This window comes from Neovison vison, chromosome 14 (genome assembly GCF_020171115.1).
Source record: "Neovison vison isolate M4711 chromosome 14, ASM_NN_V1, whole genome shotgun sequence".
Taxonomy (NCBI): domain Eukaryota; kingdom Metazoa; phylum Chordata; class Mammalia; order Carnivora; family Mustelidae; genus Neogale; species Neogale vison.
The window spans coordinates 29,922,394-29,945,080 of record NC_058104.1 but is presented as its reverse complement, the minus strand read 5'-3'; the positions used below and the strand labels follow the sequence as shown (position 1 = coordinate 29,945,080).

Genomic DNA, 22,687 nt, shown 5'->3' with positions numbered 1-22,687 from the left:
TGTACTGGTTAGATTTTCACGCAACATAAACACACAGACGCACATTACGCCTTTTGTTACTTCCACGTTCCTTATTTATCCCCACAAAACGGCCCTGGGGAAAAGGCAGGACAGAGATTTTATGCCATTTTTAGTGATGAAGAAGACAGGCGGAGGCGCTGGGGAGTTAAAAGGTTGATAAACCGGTGACTGGCAACGGGAGACGGCGGGGCATTTTAAAAAGAGAACCAGCGGAGGGCAATGTTCCACTTCAAATCCCTCACTAGCGGAGTGGGCCCCAGTTCTGACGCCGCGGAGGGTCGGAGAACCGGTTTCGGGGAGGACTCCAGACACAGGGAGCCCCAGCCACGCGGGCGGGCGGGACAGGGTGGACACGCCCGGGGGGGGGCGCACGTTCGCTGAGCTTTGAGCGGGCAGAGGAGCGCATGTCGCGGGCTCGACGCTGGGTGGCGCTGCCGGGCCGCCCCGCTCCAGACCTGTTGAGCCCAGGGCGCATCTAGGGCAGGTTTAGGGTAAAAGGGGCGCTCCGCTGTCTCCGCGCGCCCCTGCGGCCCTGGCCACGGCATGTTCCTCCGGGCACCCTAGGCCCCACCTGAACTTAAGGCTCCCATTCATTTGGCCTCCGCGTTCCTCGCCGCAACAGTTCTAGGCGCGTCGGGTGGGGCGGGAATAAAGTTTTCCCAACCCGGACTGGGAGAGGGCTGGATGGGGAGGACCCTCCCCGCTCCAGACTCCACAGCGGGCAGGACTGTATCCCCTCGGCTTCAAGGCCGTCCCGGGGGCTCTGCTCTGGGTAGGTGCCAGCCCCGGTGCCGACCGGATGGGCCGACCCGCGCACCGCCCCCTCCCACCCCCTTCCCAATCCCCTCCCCCGCCTCCGGCACGCTCGGGCCCCGCGTCTCCAGCCCCGCCTGCGCCGGGGTCGCTGCAGTCCCCGCGGCTGCCCCGGGCTCCTTCCCCAGGCGCCCCGGCCTCTTTCCAGCCAGGGCAGCGCCTCGGGGGGAGCGCCGGACTGCGAGAGGGGCCGAGGCGGGGGCTCTGGGCGCCCCAGCTCTCCCAACCTGGGAGGCGGCCCCGACTCCGGGAGCCGGAACGCAGGGAAAGGCAAGGACGGGGCGGCCGGCAGAGGGGCGGGCGCCGCTCATCAGCCACGCCAGTCACGTCTGGGGCCACCCGGCTGCCTTTTTCTTCCTTTCCCCCTTTGCTTTCTCCCCCCTCCCCTGTTGGCGAGGGCAAAGTGGCCGTGGCGGCGCCATGCCCGGGCCGGAGTGAGTGCGCGAGGGCGAAAATGGCGTACATCCAGGTAGGGCTGAGGCTGGGGGGCAAGGTCCGCGGTGCGGGTGGGGGGTGCCGCGCCCCCTCCGGCCGTGAGCGCGCGGAAGGGAGGACACGCGGCGGGGCTCCCACAAACTTGCCTTGAGAAAAAGGGTGCCCGAGGGCACGCAACCTGTGCAGTGGCGGGGGTGCGACCCAGGATAGGGGGCTGGGGACCCCCACACCCCGGGGCGGAGGGCCCCTGTGGACTCTGCATGCGCGCCCTCACCTCATGGGGAGGAAGTGGGGGTGGGGCGGACTTTTCTGCCCCCATCCCCTCCACTTGCACCCCACCCCAGGGGAGGGGCCGCGGGGAGGGCGGCCCGGGACGCGCCAGCCGCCCGGCCCGCCAGCTGCCGTTGCCGTGGTGACGGCTCTGGCTAATTGGCCGGCGGAGCGAGCCTGAGGCAGCTGTTCCGGCCTGGAGGGACAAGGACGTCGTCTCTCCTGGGCACTGGGTGCTGAGGGGTGGGGGATATACTATAGAAGCGCTGTTGGTGGGGGCGGGAGCAACCGGTCGTTTTCGGCCATTGCTTTGGGGTCTGGTAGTTGTGGACCCTCATCACCTTGAGGAAACTCTCGCAAGAATTCTTGGACCGAAATAATTTCCAGGCATCCTTTTTGGGGGGAGGCTGCTTGACAAGAGACCTTTCCCTTCAGTGCAAGGCGGGGAAGTGGCGACAGGTCAGCGCCAAGGTCATGCAGTCAGACCTGCAGTCAGACCCGTTGAGCTGCTTGCTTTCTGGGGTTGGCTCCTCTCTGCCCAGCGAAGCCTACAGGTTCCCACACTGAGGGTGCATCTGGGCTCACATCTCTTATCCTCGGCTACAGCTGGGAGGGCTGCTGATTTCCTGGTTCCCCACTGGCTCACATCTTGTCCTCAGACTTTACAACCTGGCAGGAACTCTGTGCTCTGTCACCCATCTTGGTCTTTTCCATCTCTCTGGTTGGCTTAGATTTGCTCCTTTGGCTTCTGTGGAATCTTTAGGTCCTCTTTTCAAGTTCAGTGAAGGTCATATTTATTGTACATTTACTGCATGCTGAATGTTGGGGGGGGTGCTATTCAGTAGTCACTCAATAAATAGGTGAGTGACCACCTACTGTATGTGAGCGCTGGGGTACAGTTGTGAAAACCGCACAGGCTGCCCCTCAGAATGCATAGTCCGGTGCGAAATACACATTATTAGAACAGGCTTCTGTGGTTTTTAATAACCACCTTCAGGACAGAGATCAGTGACTTGCCCAAGGTCACACAGCTGCTTAGGGGTCATGGTGGAATCTAAAAGGGAGATGGTGGGGATCAGTGGGGGATTTGTTAAGCAGCAAAAATGAGTCTGGCTTGGTGAAACTGACTTTCCTTCTGCAACAAGGTATGAAACTTTTTCTGTAAAGGTCCAAATAGTAAATATTTTTCTTGGAGCACTACATGGTCTGTGTCACAGATACTCAAGTCTGAGTAAGGCTTCAAATAGCCATAGACAATAGTAAATGCATGGGCGTGGCTGTGTTCCAATAAAACTCCTTGTGGCCGCTGAAATTTGAATTTCATATACTGTGTGCTACGTCAAGAAGTACTCCTTTTCTTTTGATTTTTTTCCAACCATTCTAAAATGTACAAAAATCATCCTTAACTGGAGGACCATACAAAAGGAGGTTGGGGGCTAGATGTAGCCTTTTAAGTCATAGCTTGCCAACCCCTGTTCTAGAATATCTGGATTCTCCTTCTTCTTCTTTCTTTCTGGCTTGAATCAATGATCCTCCAACCAGTCAAATATACGAAAGCCGTGGACCCAATGTAAAGAAAGACTTAGCATGCTGGGAACGTAAAAACACGTTCCCTCCCCTCTTCTTCCTTAGTTTGTCTTTGCTCCTGGACCTTCCTCCTGTACCTGGGGTTTGAGAAAGCTGGATGACTGGGCCCTGTGGTGGCCTTGTCTCTACACACATGATTTTATAAACAGTGTCTTTTGATCACCACATACCCAAGAAATGCTTTTCTCTTAGAAAAGAATGGGCAGGGACTGTTTTCCAAGGAAAAAGCAGCCCTTTATCTTTGCACTTTATTGTAAGCATCTTCAAGCACTTTCTCATGTCAGTTCACGAGGGTGTATGTAGCTTTTTGCTGCCTTTTCACTGTTGTATTGGCCAGGACAGTCTCTGATGCCTAATAGGTTCCAGCTGCTCTTGACAAAACCACCTTATTCTCATAAAGCCAGGGAAAGAGTGCAGATACTTTGTAGCTGGTCAGCACATGCAGGCATTTTCAGAGAGTCCTAGCTTAGCCCTTCATTGAAGAAAAGAGGTAACTGAGGTTCAGAGTGGCCCCCTGCTTTACCCAAGTCACATGATTAGCTGGTGGTGAAGCCGGCTCTAACACTTATCCTCTCAGCTCTGCGTGGCCCCCAGGCATCTCCAGGTCTTGTTCTGTGTGTGGTTCAACTTTTGCTTTTGGAAGAGTTTTTGATTAGTGCCTGAGACTTTCTTTCCCAAGCTGCAGCCATTCCCTTATCACTTCAAGGATTTTTAATTTTTCATGAGCTGTGTACCACTTGTACTATATTTACTTAATACTTTTTCCTATAAAGGGACTCAATTTTTTTTTTTTAACTTAAAGTCGTGTGAAAAGGAAACTTGATGTCACTACCATAATAGAAAACCAGGATCACTTGACATAAACAGAAGGCAGCTGGAAAAATAAACACAATGATAATAATGCCACATATTTGTTATGTCCAAGACTCCGAGCTGAGGTCTGCTCTCTGTTTAGAAAGGAAGAGGGGCTGGGGGTGAGGGGGTAGATGTACAAGGGTTAGAAACATGTTAACGTGCAGTGGTACCAAACTGAGACTCTCACCTACTTGCGAGAGAACTGAAAAAGAGGGTAACTTTCTTTGTCTGGATTTGACGTTCTGAGTTTGAGTTCATCTCCGGGATTTATCCCAGGCTGGGATGCGGAACTCCTCCTAATCTATCTGGTTTACTTGGCCCCTTGGTTCCTAAGCCACTGCCACTCTTCCCTGGCGGTGGGGGGTGGGGGGAGGGAGTCTATGCCTGGGGAACCTGTGAGAAGAAGTCCTTGTGGAAGGTGGGGCTGAGAAGGGAGGTAGCCCCACCCCCCACCCCCTCCCAGGACCAGATTATGGCTTCCTTTTCTGCTCCCTGTGTTTGTGGGTGGTCATATGGAACTCCCCACCATCACCATTGGAGCAGGATTTTAAGGTAGGGCCCTGGGAGGGTGGGAGAAGCCAAATCACATCCCAAGTCACACATTGTGTCTGCCTGCCTCTTAGCTAATCATGTCCTTCTGGGTTGGCTTCATGGCTATTTCTGTATGGGAAGGTTTGCTCTTCTGAAGTGTGGCTGCGTTGGATAGCATGACTATCTATCCACCCGCTCTGATTCATAACAGCATACGGTGCAAATCAAATCGAAATGCTAAAGTTTCCCATTTATTCGGTGCTGGTTAGCCAGGAGGCTACTGGCAGCCCCGTAGACAGCAGCAGCTTGTTAGGGAGTCAGCTCCCTTCCCAGGATGGTAAGTGGAAAGATTGGAAAGATGCAGGCTTTTTTTTTTTTTTTTTTTTCTTTTCTTCTTTCTTTCTTTCTTTTTTTCTTTTCTGAGTTGCTGGAATATTGCTAAACTGGTCTTGTCTCTCTTTTTCTAATCCTCTCTCCCCCGACGCCCCGTGGCTTCTTCGTGGATCTCTAAAAGGGCAGTTGGAACCTTTGAACGAGGTGGGTTCATTCGATGATTCCTTTGGTCTGGTTTCTGATCAAGAGGTGCTTGCCTTTCGCTTTGGCGTCTTACGTGGGGCTGCGGGGCTGTTCGGTATTAACGAACGACTGGATGCTTAGAGTGACAGTGGTTTTGCTGCCTTTCTGCGGAAGGGAGGGAGATCCCGAGGACCAGGAGACACTCCTGTAGACAGGCTAGATTGCTCCCCACCTACCCCCTCCTTACTCCGTTCAGTGACCTCTGTTTACTTTCACGTCACTGAGGTGATTTTTTAAAAAAACCTCTTTTGCTTTGCTTTCAAGAAGGCAGAGTAATATTCATTGTGTCTCGAGAACATATTGTATAAGCCCTCCCGATGTTGTATAAACCACCCACCTGTCAAGAAAGACATTCACGTAAACTACCCAGGAAAATACCTGCAAATGTTTTGCTCGCTATTAACGGCTCAGCGAGTTGGTGTTTGCCATCTTGGGGCCTGCAGTTGGTAAATAGAAACGGAAAACATTTTGTTCTAAGTGTTCAGCCGCAGAGACAGACCTCCTGAATGTCCTTATTTCCCAGCAGGGATCGGCCGCTTGTAATTTTCGGGTGTTTTTCCTTTTCCTCCTCTCCCCTCCTCCCCCCTCCCCCCCCACGCCCCCTCTCCACCGCCCACCTCCCCCGATGGCCTCAGGGTTTTCTTTCTAGAATCTCCGATCTGCTACTGTGCAGATGGACTTGCAGGCACTGCTGTCAGAGGTGCTATGAATCCAGCTGTTGTCAGTCGAGTGAGGATGAAGTTGAAATTCTGGGACCTTTCCCTGCCCAGACCCCTCCCTGGCTGTAAGTAAAAACTGCTCTGAACTTCCTTGGAAGCATCTCTCGATCTCGAGATGTTTGCTTTGCTCTGTTGGTGTGTGTGGGGGGTGCGGGTAGGAGGGCTCGGGGGCGTGGAAGAGGGGAAACGCCGGGCGTCCTTGGACCTCTGTGCTGCGCGCCTGTCGTTTTGTGGCCGGCCTCCAGCTTCCCCTCCGTTTCCCTCAGTTCCTCTGAGACGCGAACCGCTCAGTGCTAAGCCTGTGCGTGCTTTTAATCAACGTTGAGTGTCATTCCACGTGGAAGGAGAGATCTGGGAGCACTTGCATTCCTCAAGGGATGTCCAGATTCTAAGGACGGCTGTCCACGTCAGAACGACCCATGGTCCTAGCCCTCGCTGACCCAGTGGCCGGCACAGAGTTGATGCTCAGGTCCAGCTGCTGCCCGGTTGGTAGACCGAGTGGACAAACAGGTGCCTTTTTGCTGGTCTGAACGAGAACTTCAGGCACAGGCAAGCAGAAAAGCACCGCCAGGCTCCATCCTGTCCTCCAACGCTGTTTATGTTCTCTCTGGCATCTTTCATTTTATTTCCAATTCGTGCTCCTCCCGCGCCTGCACACAACGTCTCCATCTGCCAGTCGCTCAGATATTTTGGGAACATAGTTTTGAAGCTTCTCAGCCATGTGTCTGGTCCACCTCTCGGTGGCGAAGGGAAGAACTCGGCCAGAGAGCCTGGGTTGAGTCTGGAAGGCCAGCGCCGAGAAGGGCCTGGCCGTCACTGAGTCCAGCTCCTCCTGAGTGAGAGCTGGGAGCTCCGAGAGGGCAGGAGGCAATGCGAGGGCCCACAGCCAGAGCCGCAGTGGGAACCCGGTGCTGTTCCAGCTCAGTCTTTGAGCTGTTCCAGGATCTGGAAGTCCACAGTGGACTTCCAGAAGTTGTGGACTTTCCCTCCAAGCTGGGGGGGCGGGTCACGTCTCCGTCCTCTCACTTGCTCTTCTTAGAAGCATCAAATATTGCCATAGCAACATGGCTCTGTGTCAGGCTCTGCGCCTTCAAATCCTGTGTTTCCTACTTTTTCCCAGGTCGGTGACCTGGAGCAAGTTGTTAGATCTCTGTGCCTTGATTTCCCATCTGTGAAATGGGGATGATAAAAATAATGGGGTTTATGTCATATGGCGGTTGTGGTGACTGCCTGACTTTGTACGCAGAAAAGCATTTACAAATGCTTGACATTTGCTTGGCAAGCGTTAATGTAAGTGGTTCGCCTTAACCCCGTTTGGTCTTGGGTTCTGCGCCTGTAAAGTGAGAATAGTAATAGAACTTGTTTTATAGAGTTGTGATTCAGAGTAATGAGGTGTGCACATAACATGCTTCACAGAGTAGTAAGTGTTCATTTCTTTTTTTTTTTTTTTTTCCAGAATTTGTAGGTATGGATGGAGATTCTTTAAACTGGTGTAAAGACAGTGTTAAGCAATGCTTTCATTAGTCACGGGGTATATAGCCTGAATCCTGCAGGTACACACGGAGTTGAGATGTTTGGTGAATGATGGAGAGATCGTTCCCACTGTCTAGTGCCTTGTGTCGCTGAGGTTGGCTCAGCGCATCTGGTATCTTGAAAGCCGTGCTCAGAAGGATGCCAGCTTAGTGAGGGCATGGTTTTTATCTGTGTTGTTCACTCCAAAAAATGGTTATTGACCAGCTGATGAACCTGTAGGCAGAAATTGAACTTATAGGCAGAAAGTGCCAGTCATCTGGTTGAAAACTTAATCTGTTTCTTCGGTAACTATGTCTCTGGTATGCTTTGTGGGCCAGGCACTGTGGGATGCAGAGACTCAATAGAGTCTGATTACTGTGCTCAGGAGATTTTAAATGTGGTAGAGGGGATAAGGCAGGTACGTAGGTCCAGCCACCCCCAAGAGTTGTGCATTCACACCCTGTACACCTTTATGACAGTTTTGCATAGTCTCATAGAGAAAAATCCAGGGACAGTGGCTTCAGGCATAGCTGGAGCCAGGGGTCATATGTTGTCACGGGCATGCATTTGTGCCCTCTTCTCCCCCCCCACCCCCGTTTCTTCTACACTGGCCTCATTCTTTTTTGAGGAGTGGGGAGGGGAAGAGGGAGAGGGAGAGAGAGTCTTAAGCAGTCTCCATGCCTAGCTTAGAGCCCAGTGCAGGGCTCAGTCTCCACAACCCTGAGATCATGACCTGAGCCAAAATCAAGAGTCAGATGCTTAACCTACTGAGCCACCCAGGCACCCCCATATTTGCTTCATTCTTAAGCTTGCTTGCTTCTTTGCTTCATTCTCAACAGCAGGAATTTGTCTCATTTGTCTGATTTGGGTCATGTGCCAAATCAGTTGAGCCAGTCACTTTTGCTTGGAGGACGTGGTGCTCGGATCATGCCTGGGTTGTCGGACCACCCTGGAACCAGGGAAAGGGCCATCCCCCCTGACACACGTGAACCAAGCTTGTAGACCAGGGCCGGGCAAACTTTTCCTAGAACGGGCTTAGTCTGTCCCAACCGCTCCTAGACATAGTGTGGGAGTGGCAATAGACCTTGCGTTACTGAACGGGCATGGCTGTGTTCCTGTCTTACTTCAAAGTCAGGCAGCAGATTGGGCCCCATAGTTTGCCGATTTTTGTAATAGACAGTTTGGGTGCTGTAACCAGAGCGGTTACAGAGGGAATAGACCCAGGGTGGCGAACTCCACAGCACCCAGGAAGAGTTGGGGAAATCATGGAAAATGAGCCTGTAAGCTCAGGTCCTGTAGAGTCTTGAATGCCAGATCAGGAATTTGAGTTGGCCGCTGAGCCAGTGCAGAATCCTGATGGACCCTGAAAATCACAGTCAGCTACCTGTTTACCGCAGATGCCCAGATGTTGAGTGTTACAGATGCATGGCCTAGGTTCTAGCACTGAGCTGGAGGACAGTTGCACTTTCCCCTGGCTGCTGACCCATTGTGCAAGTGGGGGACTCCTTCTGGGGGCAAGGGGTGGAGACCCTCTGGGAAGACGCTTTGGTTTTGCCACAGGCTGAGAAGAGGGCTGGAACCTTCCCGGCAGGAACCTTCCCGGCAGGGCCGACACACCACACAACTCCGGAAGGCCCCGTTCACCTGGTGGTCCTTATGAATACCACCTAGAACTTTGCAGTCTAGAGCCTGAACAACAGTACATGACTTTCCGTGCTTAGGATGAATATCAAATCCTGGGTAGCACCTCAGTATACATTTATGGCATTCAACGTAATGCAAAATGTTAAGAGAAATCTGTAAAGGGGAGGCGGGTTAAATCATTCAAAAAGTGGATTTGCAGTTTGCGCTTTCCCCAGATTTATTTACCAAGTGGGCAGTTGCATGTTATCAAACAGGCAGGGAGTAGAAATGTCAAGTGTACAGGCTTTGCAGTGCCGTTCCTACTGTGACATTTGAGCTAAGAACCACAGGACATACCTTTCCGTGGGGCGGCCTGTCACAGATGTGCTAGTCCTTTGTGTGTGGAATTTTGGGGAACACACCACACCATTCATCTTCACACATGCTCCTGTCATTTGGGTCCCCCCGCTTTCCTTGGCAGGGCCGGGCTGGTGAAGGTCGGGAAAACCGTATACAGTCCGGCTGGCTGCTTTTGGAGCGAAGCCAGAAAGACCCTCGTTGAAGAGTGAACTAACATCAGGTCATTTCTTTGTCCATCAAGCGCGTATCGAGGACCTATCATGTCCGTAGCTCTGACAGGTCTCACAAGGGAGCCCCAGCTCAGTAGTTGGGGGCATGCTGGTATTGCTGGACTGCATTGGGAGTGTGACAGTGGACAGTGCAAAATAATTATCCACCCCATCCCCCGCCCACACCCTCCCCGCCCCCCCGCCAATGTGTGAATGGGGTAAACCTTCTTAATAACAAGTAAACTCTGGATTGTTTTAAGGATTAATGAGGTGGTTCAGACAGAGCATTTAGCACAGTGCCTGACACATACTGGGTGCCTAACACCTGGTACCTGTAATCAAGGGAAGTACAGATGCCCCCATTAAGGAGTGTACCCTGCTGTGCGGTGGCGGGGGGGGGGGGGGGGGGGGGGATGTTGGGGGGTGTTGGGGGGGTGGGGGGGTGGGGGCGGCGGCAAGATATGCACTCAGATCATTTTGAGACAAGATACATCAGAAAAGAATCCTAAGAAGGGTGAATTCATTCCTTCATTTACTGAGAAATAAATGTGGAAGACCCCACACGTGCCAGACGCTGTACTGGGGCAAGGTCGGCTGTGGGGAACGAGCGACACTGAGTCAGAATTTAGTGTCAGACGCAGAAGATAAGCCACAACTAAAGACGAATTCCGTGTGCTCCGTGCGTTGTTGAAGAGGGAGGGAAGAGCTGGGGGGGGGGAGGCGATAGGTAGGGACAGGGTGGGGCCTCTCCGAGGAGATGCTGTTGAAGCTGAGACCTGATTCAGGATGAGAAGGAACCGGACAGGAGATGGAGACAGGAAGAGTGTTCTGGGCAGAGGGAAGAGCGTGGCTCAGCTCAGTGTGCCGGGGGAAGGGCTGGGAAGCCCGGGGAGTCCAGAGGAGCAGGGGTGGCTCAGTCGTTGTCTGAAAGGACTCATCGGAGGCTTCAGGGGCCACAGCCCTTCAGCTGAGCCTTGAAAACTGGGTGAGACTTCACAGGTGGAGGTGGCCGCCGCACTGACCTACAGCAGCGGCCCTCCAGGAAACAGGCACGTGGCTGGGGGTGCCTGAGGTGGTTCCACCTTCGAGAGAAGAATCAAGCATACAGTATGGCTGCATTTCTGTGCCTTCCCCTGCCCCACCCCCCCACTGCCTGCCATTCCATCTGCTACGTGCACCCCTTACAGACCGGGAGCGGGAGGCAAGCAAGGACGGGGCATTCCTCTGCAGCCCCCCACCCCCACCCCTCACCTCATCATATGCCCGGTCTTGTCCTGGCTGTGACCCTTATATTGCTTTGGGAGAACATCAGATCCATCTCATTTCATGCACAGGATGTATCTGAAGACCTCCTAGAATTGGAAACTTGCATTTTTTCAAGACTAGCTTCTGCACAGGCTTAAATGTCAAGCTGAGGGGGGGAGTGGGGGGTGCGGTCTCAGAAGGTATCCATCTACAGCCAGGGTAGCTTAGGGGCGGGTCAAAAGCAGCATCAGTCTCTCAGCCACTCCGCCGCCTTTTTAACCCTCCTTTCCCTTCCCCTCCCCATGGCATCCTCACCTACCTTTTTGGTGACTGGGGGCTCTTAAATATTGTAATAATACCAGCCAAAATGTATTGAGCACATACCTATTACTTAGGACTATTCTAAGCATTTTATATGTGCTAACTCATACAGTGTTGAGAGCAACCATCTAAGGTAGGTACTGTTATTATTCCCATTTGACAGATGGGTAGATGGAGGCACGGAGAAAGGAAGGGCCTTGCCCAAGGTCACCCAGTCAGAGTTCACACCAAGAGGTTGTGCTCTTAATTACTACCTTGTAACTCCCCAACCCCGACCCAGTGCTTTTTCTTTTAGTATTTTTCATCCTCCTTGGAAGCGCATTGGATCATGGCTGCTGCTCATTTTTAGCTATTTATTCCCATCAAATTGTTGCTCTTAAGTCATTGATTCTCAGGGTCATTTTGTAGCTTTAACCTCGACTCAGAGAACTCTTGAGTTGACACTGTTATAGGATACTTTTATCTATTTTCTTTATTTTTTTAAAAGATTTTATTTATTTATTTGACAGAGAGATAGCTAGAGAGGGAACACAGGCAGGGAGAGTGGGAGAGGGAGAAGCAGGCTTCTTGCAAAGCAGGAAACCCATGCAGGGCTTGTTCCAGGACTCTGGGATCATGACCTGAGCCAAAGGAAGAGGCTTAATGACTGAGCCACCCAGGTGCCCCCGTAGATTACTTTTAAAGATGTTAAAGTATAGACACAGGATTGAAATAGCAGGCCATTTCCACCAAAAGCCATTTGCAGAAGTTCAGACGAGAATAGGCAACCCCGTGGTTCCTTCTAGACTGAGCATCAAGAGGTCTTGACTTGACTTAGCCAACGTGGCGCCCCCATGTGGCAATAGCCTGAATAAGTACATATCCCTCCCCACCGTCCTCTCTGGAAATTATGCACATTCTTGACAGAAGTTATTCATATCATTTCACATTTTATGCAAAAAGTAAGACATTACTGAGAGTTTAGGCCTGCCACACTGATCCAAGTTTGTGTTACTGCAAGTTGTGGACACTGGATCTGAGAGCTGTTTGATCATGGGGCTGTCCTCCCAGGGACAGAGATGCCAGTCCCTGGGGATTTTTAACCACCATTGAGACCTCTTTCATTCCTATAGGATGGCCAGCCGGAGCAGTGACAAGGACGGGGACTCCGTCCACACGGGCAGTGAAGTCCCTCTGACCCCACGGACCAATTCCCCAGATCGAAGATGCTCGTCCTCAGACACATCTAAGTCTACGTACAGCCTGACCCGGAGGATTTCAAGTAAGTGTCTTTGCTGTGACTGCCTAGGGGTCGTGGCTCACGGGGTCCTGTGCCGTTCCCCTTCCATGTGAGTTCCCCGGATTTAAAAATCCCATTAGCCCAGCCCTCAGGACCAAAGGAGAGAGCTGGCTTTCCCAGACACTTGGTGGCATCCCCAAGGAAAGAGGAGGGACAGGGTTGTCTCTGGAGAGGGGCCCAGTGGGACGGCGGCCGGGAGACAAGAGGATGGAGGGAGAATGGCGACGTGACAGGAGTGCGTTGCCCCTGATTTCTGCGGGGTTCAGTCAGAAGCACTTTTTTTTTAAAGATTTTATTTATTTATTTGACAGAGATCACAAGTAGGCAGAGAGGCAGGCAGAGAGAGAGAGGGAAGCAGGTTCCCCGCTGAGCAGAGAGCCCGATGCGGGGCTCAATCCCAGGACCCTGGGACCATGACCTGAACCGAAGGCAGAGGCTTTAACCCACGGAGCCACCCAGGCGCCCCAGAAGCACTTACTTTGATCAGTTTTTCTTTTTACTGATCACAAGTTTCACCAAGTTGGCTCAGTTGATTGACGTGGGCCGCGTGTATCATTTCAGACCCCAAAGGGCGCAAATTCGAGTAACTTTCAGGGCCAGGCGGGTCGTGTCAGTGAGTGACTTGCAAAGGGTTGAGCAGAGATGAGGATTGTTCGAACGCAGTGACAAGTGGCAGCTGACTTGGCCTCAGTTGCCAGGGCAGGGTGGGAACTGTGGCCCCTTTGGGAAGCTACCCCCGACTGAAAGGGACAGCTGCGACTCATTCTTGGCGTGCGAACGAGACCGTGGGCTCCGTAGTGCCTGCCCTTTCTGAGGAGAAACTGGCAATCTCGGTTTTTATATGAAACTTCTTCAGCTTTAAACCCAGACAGAATGTATCTCAGGGTCAGATAGGGTCCACAGACACGCCCTCCCCCCCCACCCAGTTGGTCCCCTCGGATGTACAGCATCTGTGTTTGACAAGTTGGGATGATTTGGGTGAGGAAGAGGGAAGAGGATGAAGCCCAGAGGCTCCCAGCCTCCTTTCACTCCCCGAAAGTATCTCTCCTCTCTCGTTCAGCTGTCTGCAGTTCACCCAACAGAGGGGGAAAAGCTTACAATTCATAAAGTAAATGCACTCGAAATATTCGTGTCGGATCTTTCCCGGGGGTATGTGGTGGGGAGGAAGTAGAGAAAAGTTCAAGGGCTTGAAAGAGTGAAACAGGGGACCTGAGGCTCCTCTCGGCCTTGGTCTTTCCATCTGTAAAACAAGAGGCCTGTTCTCGACCTGCGCCGTCCAGTCCAGCGACCTCCAGCCACATGTCACTGGTGAGCATTTAAATGGGGCTAAGCCCCGTGGAGACACGCTCTATGTGTTAAATACCCACGATTCTGAAGCCAGGAAACACGAGAGAATTTAAACTGTCTCATTACAATGTATTCGTTTTGATAAGATGTTGAACGTATTAACATTCATGTCACCCGTTTCTTTGCCCTCTTACAAATGAGACGGTTTTACGTTACCTATGTCGTTTGTCTTTCTGAACCCCATTATATATGTCTTGGATAGAACCCGTCTAGATGATTCCTAGGTCTCCTGCCCAGCTCTGTACACAGACGATTTCCATTTAGGAGTTACCAGAGTACCAACCATGCATCAGACCAACGTCTCATGATGTTAGCAGACAGGACAGGTGTTGGGGTACTTAATAAGAATGTTGTGAAAGGACGAATGCTACATGACCCTGCTTTATGTGTACAATCTAGTGGTCAAGCTCATAGGGGCAGAGAGGAAAGTGTAGTTACCGGGTTCTGCAGGGATCGGGACCTGGGGCAGTGTTGGTTTCCATTACACAAGATAAGTAAGTTCTAGAAATCTGCTGGACGGCATGGTGCCTAAGTTAACAGTGTTGTATACTTAACGTTTTACTAAGAGACTTGATCTTGTGTTAAGGGTCCTTATCCCTAGAAAAATTCCATAAAGAAGGCAGGAGAACACTTTGGGAGGTGATGGGTATGTCTGTAGCACGGAGTGTGGCAATGGCTTCATGGGTACGTACTTCCCTCTGAGCTCATATGCACTGCATTTTTGTGTGTTAGTTGTCCCTCAGTTAAATAATTGTTCTTTCTTTCTTTTTTTTTTTTTAAAGATTTTATTTATTTATTTGACAGAGAGAAATCACAAGTAGGCAGAGAAGCAGGCAGAGAGAGAGAGGAGGAAGCAGGCTCCCTGCTGAGCAGAGAGCCCGATGCGGGACTCGATCCCAGGACCCTGAGATCATGACCTGAGCCGAAGGCAGCGGCTTAACCCACTGAGCCACCCAGGCGCCCCTCTTTCTTTCTTTCTTTTAATTCCATGAGCTCATTACTAGAATCGAGGGGTGAGCAAAGATTCGAATGACGGACTTGGGAGCCATGAAGTCTGCTGGTTGAGGGGAAGGGGAGAGGTGCCCCATGAATGGGAAAGTCCAAATGTGATCCTTGAAGAAGTACAGTAACTTGTCGTTTAGTAAACTCTTACTGGGCACGTTCTGTGCCGTGCCCTTTCCATGTGTTGGCTCCACGAATCACCATCCTCTGAAGCAGGTGCCATGACTGAGTCCATTTTACAGATGGGAAACCCAAGTCCCAGGAAGTCTGGCTGCAGAGTCCACTCTCTGGAAGTGGAGGCAGTATAGGGTCACGGTTAGCCTCAAGACTCAGGGGCCAGACAAGCTGGGCTTGACTCCTGGTTCTGCCTCTTTACTACCTACGTCACTTCTGGAGAGTTACTTTGAGTTTCTGTTTCCTCACCTATTGAGGAGGGATCGCTGCTCCTAGAGATAGGGATCTCTGTCTTGTAGAGATCGGTGACTTGATATGTCAGTGCGTTGAGAACAGTGGCTGGTTGTGATGGGGACGGTCATGCCGCCGTGTTGCGTCTCAGAATCGGTAAGAGGATCTCGAGGTATGGAGGGCAGGTGGCGAAGAGCCTTAGGAAACAGGGTGAACAGCGTGAGGATCTAGGAAGTGTTGCCAGTCTCATGAAGCCGCATGTGGTTCGGGCCCACATGTGGCGGTGTTCATTGTTCTTTCTGGCGGCTGTTTAGGTCTTGAATCCAGACGGCCCAGCTCCCCGCTCATTGATATTAAGCCTATCGAGTTTGGGGTGCTCAGCGCCAAAAAGGAGCCCATCCAGCCCTCGGTGCTCAGACGGACCTATACCCCGGACGACTATTTCAGAAAGTTCGAGCCTCAGCTGTACTCCCTCGACTCCAGCAGCGACGACGTGGACTTCCTGACCGATGAGGAGATCTTGTCCAAGTACCAGCTGGGCATGTTGCATTTCAGCACCCAGTACGACCTGCCGTACAACCGCCTGACCGTGAGGGTGATCGAGGCCAGGGACCTGCCGCCCCCCATCTGCCACGACGGCTCGCGCCAGGACACGGCGCACTCAAACCCCTACGTCAAGATCTGTCTCCTGCCGGACCAGAAGAACTCGAAGCAGACGGGGGTCAAACGCAAGACCCAGAAACCCGTGTTTGAGGAGCGTTACACCTTCGAGATCCCCTTCCTAGAAGCGCAGAGGAGGACCCTGCTGCTGACCGTGGTGGATTTTGATAAGTTCTCCCGCCACTGTGTCATTGGGAAGGTGTCCGTGCCCCTGTGCGAGGTTGACCTGGTGAAAGGCGGGCACTGGTGGAAGGCGCTGGTCCCCAGTTCTCAGGTAAGGGGCAGGTTGGCGGTCTTATTTGCTGGGAGATATATATATATATTTTTTTTAAAGCTGATTTTTATTTCGTTCTTTAAATCGCCTTTGCATTTTAAAAAAACTTTCAATTTTGAAATAAGTTTTGACTTACAAGCTGTCGCAGACGCCATGGGGAGTTCTTATGTTCTTGTCACCCAGCAGCCCTGGTCACAAATCTTACACAACCAGAGTGTGTCAGCAATGCCAGCAAAGTGACGCTGGCCACGATGCTCCGGACCTTATTGGATTTTTGCAGAGTTTTACACGCACCACTGTGTGTGCGCGCGTGTGTGTGTGTTTATGTAGTTCCATGGAGTTTTATCACATGCACAGATTCACGTAACCATCACCACCCCGAGAGGTTTTTGTTGTCGATGCCGGGTTATTTAATAAGGAGAATGATGGTCCAGGGTATGAAGCCATCAGTCATTTTGACTTTCAGAAATTGATTTGGGAAAAATAAAATGAGGGCTGAAGAACAGGATGATAAATGGATGTGTTTCAGGCAAATTGTGAGATTGGCTTCTTTCCCCCGACCAGCCCACAGACAGGCAGTTGGCTGCTGGGGAAGCCACCCACGGACCAGGCTCTGTCCCCAGTGGGCTGGGAGCGTCCCTCGCTTGGGCATTCTGTGGACTGGAGGATGACAGTGCACTCCGTGGGGGCGGAAGGAGGAGGTGGGCACCCCAGGGAAGGAAAAGACCCAGCCGGTTGGAGGCCAGTGTCATCCATTCACGCCGAGAGTGACAGTCATGTGTAACGCAGGCAGGATTACATTAGGTCTGACATACCAAGGTGCTTTTCAGAGCTGAGCTCTCCTGGTCAGGGATTTGATGAGCCAGCATCACACCCAAGGACAGGCTTTAAACGTGGGGACCAGAGGGGTTGCTCTACTGTGTGTGTGTGTGTGTGTGTGTTTCCATTCAAAGATAGATTTATCCTTCTCTTCATTTGGATCCCCCAAGAAGGAGAAAGTCCCAAGGCAAGGGAAATAATTTATCAGGGAGGTGACATCAGAGGACACACCAGGAAGGAGTGGGACAGTCACATAACGTGTGTTATTACCTGGCCGGCCACCGCTGTGGGTGAATGGAGCCAAAACGAGCTAGGGAAGGGAGAAGCCAGTGTTAGACACATGCCTACGAGTCTTTCCACCTGGGGGACGGGGGAGCTGGGGTGTTTATACGCCAGTTCCTATCAGCCATTGAATGAGGGCTGTGGGGGATGGAGACGCTTCTTCCCTGGCATTTCTGACCTGTTACACTGGTGGATAAAGAGAACTTTGATATCCACAGATGCAAAAAAAAAAAAAAAGAAAAGAAAAGAAAAAAGTACGAGAGCTGGCAGCCGCATTTGGGCCCACATGCACTGAAGCGATCGGGATGGGGACGGGGTGGTCCAGGTGTTACCAGTGTTTGCTGTAATCCCATGTCCTCCTTCCCATCACATGACCAGAACATAGTGGAGCTTTCTGTGTAGCCTTCTCACTGGGTTTCCAACCATTAAGAAATTTGAAAGAGGGAGACCCACTGGACCACATCGACTCTGTGTGGCCAAGCTCGATTGTACACATTCAAGTGGACACCCTGGACACCCAGAGGATCTGGACCACCCGCACACCTTGCCTTGGCTGTAGTGTGAAGTGTTAGAGTCTCAGTCAGCGGGGCCTGGCCCATCTGCCCTAGTTTGATTCTCCCGAAATCCGAGGCCAAGACAAGGCCCTGGGTGCAGGTGGTTTATTTAGGAGGTGATCCCAGGAAGCAGGAGTGAGGGGGTGAGGAGAACACAGGGAAGGAGGGAAAGGCCACAGTGGGTCGTTGGGCCAGAATGGCCCTTTGGCTGCTGGTCAGGTGCGCTCACACAGCCTCAGGGACAGCTGTCTGCCCGAGTTGATACCATGCCCCAGCAGGACTTTGGGACGGTGTAGCTGACACCAGAGGTGGCATCTGCCGCTTCGCTCAGCTGGCCTGGTGGCCCCCACCTAAGGCCCTCCCTGGCCCCTTCCCGTCGTCATACATTCTCTGGTATGTCTCCCCTGCTAGTATGCAAACCCCACGAGGACAGATTTTTATCGTTTCTGTCCACTTCTCCATGTCCTGTGCCTAGAACAGTGCCTGGCATGTGGCAGGTAGCGCTCAGTAATCTTTGTTGAATGAATGAAGGATGGAGGGAAGGAAGGATTCCCCAAAGTGAGTTTCTTTCTCTTACCTGCCACTCTCCCTCCTTCCCTCCTTGCATCTCGCTCTAAGAAAGGCTCATGGAAGCTGGCTGAGGGAAGAGTGGACTCCCCTCTCCCTTCGTGGGCTGGCTCTGGAAATTACACCCTGTGAGTAGAAAGGCCAGTTGTCCGAGGTTTGGGTTCCCTGGAAGCAGAGCTCGAGATAAGGGTTTGGGTATGGACTCGTTTGTAGGGCTGCTGTGATAGAATGTCACAAATTAGAGGCTTAAAACTATAGAAATTCATTATCTCCCAAGATCAAGGCCATGCTCCCTCTGAAACCTATAGGGGAGAATCTTTCTTTGCCACTTTCTGGCTTCTGATGGTTGCTGGCCATCCTTGGCGTCCCTGGGCTTATAGGTGCATCACTCAAATCTCGCCTCTGTCGTCACGTGACCTTCTTTGTGTGCGTCTCTGTCTCACAAGGACATCGGTCCTATAGGATGAGGGGCCCACCCTACCCCATTATGTTCGCATTTCAAATAATCACATCTGCGACCACCGTATTTCCAAGTCAGGTCACATTCTGGACTGATGGGAGTGAGGATGATAACATGTCTTTTGGGGGGTATATTGAACCCACAACAGGACCTAGGACAATGCCCTGCAGGGGAGGGGGGAGGGAAGCAGTCTCGGGAAGGGTGATGGCCCAGGGAGGATGTGGGCTTAGCCTCGCCCTGATTGTGGGTGGGGAGCCGGACTGTGGATCGCAGGATGGTGCTGCAGGGCGCTTCCTCCTTCAGACTGGGAGCCAGTCATTGGTACTCCCACCTCAGTCAGACTTTGGCTGGGACCCGACAGGGAAATCTGATTTTCAGGGGGGTGGCCCCGGGCCTGCCTGCAGCTGCTGTCCTGCAGAATGGTGGTTCTGAGCCACGGCCAGTCTTGCTCTCAGGATGGTAGACGGTGCTGGGAAGCATTGTGGGTTTGGTGGGTGGAGGTCCAGGATGCCGCTGAGCACCTGCGGTGCACGGGACAGCCCCTACCACGAAGAATGTTCTAGCCCAAAGCGTCCGTAGTGCCAGAGGGAGAAAGCCCACAGTGGAAGAAGGGGAAATGGAGGTTCAAGGACAGCAACAGGGTCTGCTATGCAGGCAAGATGAGGGCAGGGCTGGTCCCCGAAGGCTGGGGAGCGTTTTTTCCAGGAGAAACAGTCGCTGGGAAGCAGGGAGAGCCAGGGGCGGAGGGTGTTAGGAGCAGACATCCAGGTAAGTGTGTTTTCATCCCAAACGTAGAAAAGGAGATACTAGTTCTGAACCAAAATCCATACTGTGCAAAGGAGGCCTGCCTTGGAGACAGAAAACAAAATCCTCACACCGTGCCCTGGAGGCCACTGGATGTTGATGCTGGTTTTCCTGGCAGGCCAGGGTCTGCCTTCCCCCGAGCGAGCACTGAATGGGAGGGATAGATGCAGCCGTGTCTGGGGGTGGAAAGCAGAGCTTGGCAGTTTCTTGTTTTCAGCCTGCCTCGCCGGTGTGGGATCAGTGTGGCTATTAGGGCTGAGTTCTGCATGTCAGTGCCTTGGAGAACCCACGGGAGCGGTGGCGGGTGAGGCCGGCGTGTAGGCATAGTCTGGCTCGCGGCAGAACGTCCCAGCTGTTTCGTGACTTTGAACATTGCATCTTTTGATCTTGGCCTTCAGGACAGTAGCGGCTAATGGAGCTTCTGTCAGTTTTTTGGTCTCGTTGATAAGGTTTGGCTAGGAGATAATGAAAATGAGGGCAGAGAAATAGAAAGCATATGGGGTGATCGAACAGGTGTGAAGTTACTCTCACCGCTGAGAGAAATTCTGCTCATCTAAGTGGACGGCAGCGGAACAACACTGTGGCCATTGAATGTGAAATCTTTGTAGACTTTACTTTTTTTTTTTTTTTAAAGAATTTATTTATTTATTTGACAGAGCATGAGTGGAGGGGAGGGGCGGAGGGAGAGGGAAAAGCAGGCTTCCTGCTAAGCAGGGAGCCCTAAGCGGGGCTGGATCCCACGACCTTGGGATCATGACCTTGGCCAAAGGTAGATGCTTAACTGACGGAGCCACCCAGGCATCCCTCTACTCTTTCTTTAAAAAAAAAAAAAAAAATTAGTAATTATGACAAAACACACATAACAAAATTTACCAGCTTACCCATTTTTAAAAAATTCTTACTTAAATTCTAGCTAGTTAACATTACAGTGCAACAGCTTAGCCAATTTTAAGTGCACATTTCAGTGGTATTAAGTATATTCACAGCATTATACAACAATCACCGCCATCTGTCTGCAGAACTCTTTTCATGGTCAGAATGGAAACTTTATACCTATTAAACAATAGCTCCCCGTCCCCTGTTGCTGCCAGCGCCCGGTAGTCACCATTCCTTGTGTTTCTATGAATCTGACTCTAGGTGCCTCCTATACGTGGAGTCATACAGCATTTGTCTTTCTGTGACATAATGTCCTCAGAGTTCATCTGTGTCACAGCATGTGTCCGAACGACCTTCCTTTTGAAGGTTGCGTAATGCCCCGTTCTGTATGTATACCGCGTTTTGTTTGCTCATTCATTCATCCCTCAGTGGACACTTCCACCTTCTGCTTCTTGTGAGGAACTTTGTGATACTGTAGTAGATATTGCAACATATATTTTGACATATTATTATGTAACAAACGGGATAGCTATTATTAGATGTTAATATGCCCTATACTACAGTATATAATAATACTGTAAATAATACTGTGATGAATATGGGTGAATACGTATTTCTTCAATCCTTTTTTGAGCCAGAAACCTACCCAGGATGAAGGCAGTTTATTTTCTCGTGAGATCCTGTGGCTTTGGGAAGGATGGGCAAGGCGGTGGGGAGAGTAGATGCCGCATAGACATAGCAGAACCTCCCAGAACATTAGGAGGGAGCAGAGTTCTTGTTCTGGTTTGTGGCTAGAGTAACATAACCTGTGGGTACTGGTTTGCCTGTGCCGAGCAGAGACCTAGTACCTATGACTTTGTGTCCCTTACCGTGCATTTGCACGGATGTGAGCTCTTCTCAGGAGAAAGGACTTTTTGGAAGTGAAAGTCCCTTGAACTGAGGGAGAATGATAATGATTTTGACCCAGTAAATCGACAATAAAAATAGTGTGCCAGTATAAATTATTCAGTTATGCATTCTGTATTTGTCAGGTGCTTTTTGTGTTCTAGGGTCTGGGACTTGTGATAGAGCCGTAAGTTGGTGTCTGTGCCGCTCTAAATGATGTACATGGCCCAAGTAGTTTATCCTAACAAGGGTCCATTTTACAAATGTGGGAACTGGGGAGAGGGAAATAATTTGTCTGTGCTGCTAAGTGGTAGGACTGAGACTGTTTGACGTAAAAAATGGTGTGCCATAACCACGGCCTTGTGCTGGTTCTCTCCCACAAGCCAAAAGTCCCTGCCCTCGTGGAGTTTACATTCCGGTGGAGGGAGACTTGTAGCGAATAAACGATTTAACAAATAATGCCGGGTTTCACTGTCATTGCTAAGAGAGTCAGCAAAGTAGAATGAGGGGCTGGAGAGGGACGGCTGGGGGGTGAGGGTGAGGAAGCTATTTTATTTTATTTATTTTATTTTTATTTTTTAAAGATTTTATTTATTTATTTGACAGAGAGAAATCACAAGTAGACGGAGAGGCAGGCAGAGAGAGAGAGGGAAGCAGGCTCCCTGCTGAGCGGAGAGCCCGATGCGGGACTCGATCCCAGGACCCTGAGATCATGACCTGAGCCGAAGGCAGCGGCTTAACCCACTGAGCCACCCAGGCGCCCCGAGGAAGCTATTTTAAATGGGCGAGGAGATGAATTTAAGTAGAGAGCTAGATGGAGTGAGGGCATGAGCCTGGAGGATGTCTGGAGGAAGAACATTCCAAATAGTGACTTTGGGAAGTGCAAAGGCACTGAGGCAGGAGTTGGTTTGGCATCTTGGTGACTAGAGTAGAGTGAGGGGGAAAGCATGATAGGGGATGAAGTTGAATTGGTGTAAAAGGTCACTTCACATCAGTCTTAAAGGTATAGGTGAAGACTTTAGTTTTATTCGTAAGTATGATGGCAAGCCCTGGGGTTTTGAGAAGGACAGGTGACCCTGTCAGGCTACCCTGGAGAGAAATCATTGGGGGACAGCATACTTACATCCCAAATATATAAAGAACAGCAATGACCCAAGAATTAAAAAAAAGAAAGAAAGAAAGAAACGTGCCTGGGTGGCTCAGTGGGTTAAGCATCTGACTCTTGCTTTTTGCTCAGGTCATGATTCTCAGGGTTTTGAGGTCGAACCGCTCATCAGGCTCTGTGCTAGGCATGGAACCTGCTTAAGATTCTCTCTCTTTCCCTTTTCCCCTCCCTGTTGCTTGCACTCTCTTTCTCCTTCTCAAGAAAAAAAAATCCCAATTTTGAAATGGGCAA

General features: G+C 51.3%; 1 protein-coding gene across 5 annotated transcripts in view; it reads left to right on the top strand.

The window, feature by feature from the left end:
• Window positions 1-931: 931 nt before the first annotated feature.
• Window positions 932-22,687, top strand: part of SYT17 (synaptotagmin 17) — an 86,304-nt gene continuing 64,548 nt past the window's right edge. The window contains exons 1-5 of one of the 5 annotated variants that reach the window (XM_044233033.1): window positions 932-1,303; window positions 5,032-5,049; window positions 5,724-5,872; window positions 12,190-12,338; window positions 15,425-16,044. In XM_044233033.1, the coding sequence (XP_044088968.1) occupies window positions 1,289-1,303; window positions 5,032-5,049; window positions 5,724-5,872; window positions 12,190-12,338; window positions 15,425-16,044 (951 nt within the window). In that variant the 5' untranslated portion in view covers window positions 932-1,288. Of the gene's footprint in view, window positions 1,304-4,456; window positions 4,534-4,558; window positions 4,850-5,026; window positions 5,050-5,723; window positions 5,873-12,189; window positions 12,339-15,424; window positions 16,045-22,687 lie in introns of those variants that run through there. The other 4 variants (XM_044233036.1, XM_044233032.1, XM_044233034.1 and 1 more) reach the window with 4 other exon arrangements.